The 5,573-nt window shown below is 48.9% G+C and overlaps 1 protein-coding gene across 1 annotated transcript in view; it reads left to right on the top strand.

The window, feature by feature from the left end:
- The window catches only part of LOC108790375 (VPS10 domain-containing receptor SorCS1-like), a 475,033-nt gene that overhangs the window by 409,401 nt on the left and 60,059 nt on the right, over window positions 1-5,573 (top strand). Inside the window, exon 18 of the mRNA XM_018560623.1 lies at window positions 163-334. Coding sequence (XP_018416125.1) covers window positions 163-334 — 172 coding nt within the window. The remainder of the gene's footprint in view (window positions 1-162; window positions 335-5,573) is intronic.

The following is a 5,573-nucleotide window of genomic DNA, read 5'->3' as shown; positions in this document are numbered from 1 at the left end:
ACCCCCCATACTATTTGGTTGCTGGTAGATCTCAAGCAGATTGTATAGTCAGGTTGTAAGGCGTATGGTCAACCTTGAGACCTGATTGTTATAGGCTCCCTACCCTTTGCATCGTCCTGTCCACCTTTGTTGGTCAGACAAGTAAAACATGTTGTATTACAGCTACAGGAAGGTGGTGTCTAACAACTGCACAGACGGAGTCCGGGAACAGTATACCGCAAAGTCTCAGCAGTGCCCAGGGAAAGCGCCCCGTGGCCTCCGTGTTACTACAGTGGATGGAAAATTAATAGCAGAACAAGGACACAATGTAACATTTGTACTGCAGTTAGACGAGGTATGTGCCCTGTCCTCAAACCATCTCATTGTTATGCCTTTCTAGACTCATGAGAAGCATAGGCCTAAAGCCATGCACAATATGTAACCATGCCCAAAGATGATCACTGAGATAGACTAAGCTGGAGAAGGTGAAGGCTACAGTTTTCTTGAATTTTTAACATAACTTCATAGCCAGTGCCAGTCACAGTTATATTGTGCGCATAGAGTAATGTGACATAGTCTATAAAGCCTGTCCTTACCATGAGTCCTGGAATGGCATTAGACTAACCCAAGAACCCACTTGAGGACATAAGCAATCAAAGGAACTCCAACGTCTGGCAAGGTCGAACTACCAATAAAGTTGTGATGACCATGCTCATAAAATGGAGGAATGGGTGGGCAAGTCGTCTGAGGTCTGAAGGTCTTAGAGTCAGTGGTGGTCATGGGGACCACCAATGACTCCCTGTTTTTATACTGTTCTAGTAGAAATGCTGTTTTTTTTATTTATTATAGGCTGATTTGTTTTTCTACATTTCATTAAAGGAGAACTATGGGGTCAGTGTTTTTCCCCATAGTTCTCCTAAGCTCAGTATATAGGGAGCTACAGCTCGCGGTATACTGAGACGCCGCAGCCAGAGCGGATCCCGACGTAGATTACGGGATCCGCCAAGCTGCGTGAGTGACAGCTGGCTCTGCCTACCTAGAGGCAGAGCCAGCTGTACCTGCCCCCTCCCCCGTCCGTTCCGCCAGTCAGCGCTGGCAGATCGGAGCGGGGAGAGGGGAATCCAGCCCCTCCCCCTGTCACGGCAGAGAGCCATGACAGGATCGAGAGGTGAGCGAACCCGGTATGTGTTCGCTCACCTCCCGATCTACTGAGCCAACCTGTGACAGTCTCATTGTCACAGGTCGGCTAGAACTATGAGGTGAGTGGAAATCACTCATCTCATAGTTTTCCATTTAATTTATTATTTTAAATAATATAATTGTATCTGACTGGTACAATTTTAAATAAATGGCACTGCAGTTTGAAGGTGGCAGTGTTCACCTGCAGACTGAAGGCTTATTTCCTCAATGAAGTCTCCAGCCTGCATGTGACCATTGTGTCATAGCTAACAAAGTGATCACGTGAGTGAAAACCACTCCGATTACTTCCCAACCATCAGTGTGGATCCCGGCTGTCAGTGACAGCCTGGATCGATAGCCAGCAGTCGCGCAAAGAGTTCTCTGCTGGCTCCCAAAGGGGGACATTTAAACAGATGTCGGCCAGAAAGTGGTTCAATCAGATGTCCTTATCTGCATTCCTGCTCTAGGTTAGAGACTAATGGTACTGAAACAGAGGGGTCAGCATGACAGCCAGGCAGCTGGCGTTCACAGAATAAGAAGTCAGCAGTAGAAGCCTTCAGAAAATGTTTCCTTTAATTGGAAACAGGACGTCCTCACAGCTGTTACAATTTACCAAAATTCCCTAATCAATGTCCAATTACAGTCGGTAGAAATCACGGCTACAGACAACTGGCTATGAGGAGAACAAAGGGAGATTAATGCGAAGAAGAAAATAGATTCTTATTTGTGTAAACAGAACATAATGTGCTACATTAAGAAATGTCAGGGAGCAGAAATCCGATCAAAACCACAGCAGCATAATACATGGTATTGAAGCTAATAAAAGGAGTAAATAAAAGAATACAAAGCTATCCCCGGAGGGAGGGTAAGGCTGCACATTCATTTGCATCTGACAGGTAATCAGCAGTGGAAAATTAGCTATTAGCTTAGCTGCCTTTTATTTAATTTCAGCGTGTTTGCTGAAAACTTTAATCACAAAGATGAAAAAGCGCCACTCCTGTATATACCTTTGTATTATTTGCTGAAAACTTTGCAACTCCCTCCTCATTGGCCTACCTCTACACATCCTATCCCCCCTTCAGTCTATCATGAATGCTGCTGCCAGACTCATCCACCTCATTAACCGCTCAGTGTCTGCAACCCCTTTCTACCAATCCCTCCCCTGGCTTCCATCCCCACCCCGCTCTGCCAATCCCTCCCCTGGCTTTCATCCCCTGCCAGTTCCTCCACTGGCTTCCATCCCCTGCCCCTCTGCCAATCCCTCCATTGGCTTCCATCCCCTGCCCCTCCGGCAATCACTCCACTGGCTTCCATTCCCCTGCCCCTCTGCCAATCCCTCCACTGGCTTCCATCCCCTGGCCCTCTGCCAATCCCTCCATTGGCTTCCATCCCCTGCCCCTCCGGCAATCACTCCACTGGCTTCCATTCCCCTGCCCCTCTGCCAATCCCTCCACTGGCTTCCATCCCCTGGCCCTCTGCCAATCCCTCCATTGGCTTCCATCCCCTGCCCCTCCGGCAATCACTCCACTGGCTTCCATTCCCCTGCCCCTCTGCCAATCCCTCCACTGGCTTCCATCCCCTGGCCCTCTGCCAATCCCTCCATTGGCTTCCATCCCCTGCCCCTCCGGCAATCACTCCACTGGCTTCCATTCCCCTGCCCCTCTGCCAATCCCTCCACTGGCTTCCATCCCCTGGCCCTCTGCCAATCCCTCCATTGGCTTCCATCCCCTGCCCCTCCGGCAATCACTCCACTGGCTTCCATTCCCCTGCCCCTCTGCCAATCCCTCCACTGGCTTCCATCCCCTGGCCCTCTGCCAATCCCTCCATTGGCTTCCATCCCCTGCCCCTCCGGCAATCACTCCACTGGCTTCCATTCCCCTGCCCCTCTGCCAATCCCTCCACTGGCTTCCATCCCCTGGCCCTCTGCCAATCCCTCCATTGGCTTCCATCCCCTGCCCCTCCGGCAATCACTCCACTGGCTTCCATTCCCCTGCCCCTCTGCCAATCCCTCCACTGGCTTCCATCCCCTGCCCCTCTTCCAATCCCTCCACTGGCTTCCATCATGTGCCCCTCTGCCAATCGCTCAACTGGTTTCCATCCCGTGCCCCTCTACCAATCCCTTTCCACCCAGTCATCCTGTAAGTAAGAGCAGTGACAACGTAAGTATTGTTCTAAACATTGGTTCACCCATTCTGTTTGACCATTGGTTTGTGGATGGTAGGAGCTGGACAGGGACAGGTCTACGTTTAATCTAGTACAAAGGGCCTTCCAGAATTTGGAAGTGAATTGTGTTCCGCGATGCGATATGAGTACGGAGGGAACACTACCTGTCCGAGTCAATCCATGACATCCACTGGCTTTCATCCCCTGCCCCTCTACCAATCCCTCCACTGGCTTCCATACCGTGCCCCTCTACCAATCCCTCCCTGACTTCCAATCGCTCAAAGGATAACATTTTAAATATTAACAACCACTTACAAAGCCATCCACAACTCTGCACCCGGCTTTATCTCCAACCCCATCTCTAAATATTACCCTAACCGTCCCCTCAGCTCCTCCTAAGACCTCCTGCTCTTTAGCTCCGTCAACCCCTCCCATGCTCGCAGCACAAGGAGCTAATTTAATTGTGTTGCAGTGCAAGGAGCATGTTAATAGTCCTTCTCCTTTCACTGTCCGTCCACAGGCTGGAGGTGCAGACAAGAGCTGTAAGTGTTACTAACTGCAGTATAGAATAATCAGGTCTTCTGCCCCGCTGGACAGGGCTGTGCTGTGTGTGGCATTGCGGTGCAAATCCTAGGACCGGGTGGATAGAATTGACTCTGGCAGGTAAAATAGCTCCCATACGGGGCTGTCTTTAATGCAGGGCAAAAAGGGCAGTTGCCCCAGGCCCAGTCATTGCTGTGGGGCCCTAAGCAGCTGCCCCTTGAGCCAGCAAAGATACACATGTGACAGCGTTCTGGTTACCATGCAATTGGCATCGCATAGTGTTGCTCTGCACCTGCCGTACGCTGTGAAGCATGACCTTGTGATGTGCCATGCGGGGGTCCCATCTTATGCGGGGTCACGTCTTCTCCTATCTGCTCTTATCGTGTGATACAGGGCGGGGTATGGTGGGGGGGGCAAGAAAATGTTAGCCTGGGGTGCAATCAATATTAAAGATGGCCCTGCCCCCATATATGTATTTCATTGCTGTATTAAGCTGTTTGAAAGGAGTTCAGCCCCCCTTTTTGTATTTCAGTGACCTCTATCTCCTTGCTTTAGGCTGGAGCTAAAAGTCAACCGAAATCTCTGTTATGCAAAATATCATTTTTTTTTTTTGGTAGAAATCTAAAGAAATAAAAGCCGCAAGGTGTTGCAGGCGTGATCAATACAGCATTACAAGAGAACAAATCTATAATTTTTATGTTCAATAAAGATTTTCTTTTCTTTCTGCTCTCCAATTAAAGCGCACGGCGTCGGCAGGAGAAGGAAAAAAGGGGGGACGCTTCTTTCTTGTTCTCTGGCAAAGCGCTGGCATCACCCGATAATAAAACCGGCGACTTATTATTTCCTATTGGCATTCAAGCGCAGGAGTTCTTTATTATTTCTGCTGCAAACATATAAAAAGGCCCTCTGCATTGCCGTAGCATTAAAAAGGAGAAGAGCCGGCGTTACCCAAGCGTGATAATGGATGAGTTTAATAGAAAGTTCCTTTAAAAAAAAAAAGATACAAAGTGTAATATATGTAGCGTAAAAATGAGACCTGAGTCAATTTTATTATTCGAAGGGATACAGATATTTGTCTACTATAAAAGGAACACTAAAAACGTAGAGCAACATAAAGTTAACCACCCGTAACTGCGAGGTTAAGCCACCCAAAATTAATATTGCAGCTTTTGGATCCATGCTGCCAAATCCAGTGGGGGGAATTTATCAAAACTGGAGCCTACAACATCTGGAGCAATTGCCCGTGGCAACCAATCAGCTTATCTCTTCAGTTTGTTCAGTTAAGATTTGAAAATTAAAGGGAGAAGCTGATTGGTTGCCATGACCAACTGCTCCAGATTTTGATAAATTCCCTTCAGTATCTCTCTTTTTTAGACTGTGAGGGTCTATGCAGGGCCGGATTTCCATTTTGGGCGCCTGTAGGTAGGAATGTCTACAGTTTAGCCTGGAGCTATGGAGAGAAGGACCCCCACGTCGCGTAAGGCTGCCCTTAGCACCTGTCTGCATCAGACAGGCATTTTGCAGGGCAGTCTTAAAGGAGAACTATGAGGTGAGTGCTTTTCACTCACCTCATAGTTCTAGCCGACCTGTGACAATGAGACTGTCACAGGTCGGCTCAGTAGATCGGGAGGTGAGCGAACACATACCGGCGTTCGCTCACCTCTCGATCCTGTCACGGCTCTCTGCCGTGACAGGGGAGCGGCTGGATT

Source organism: Nanorana parkeri, unplaced genomic scaffold (assembly GCF_000935625.1).
Source record: "Nanorana parkeri isolate BGI_ZX_2015 unplaced genomic scaffold, ASM93562v1 scaffold469, whole genome shotgun sequence".
NCBI lineage: Eukaryota > Metazoa > Chordata > Amphibia > Anura > Dicroglossidae > Nanorana > Nanorana parkeri.
Note: the sequence above shows the minus strand (reverse complement) of the source record. Positions and strands in the feature narration are given on the sequence as shown.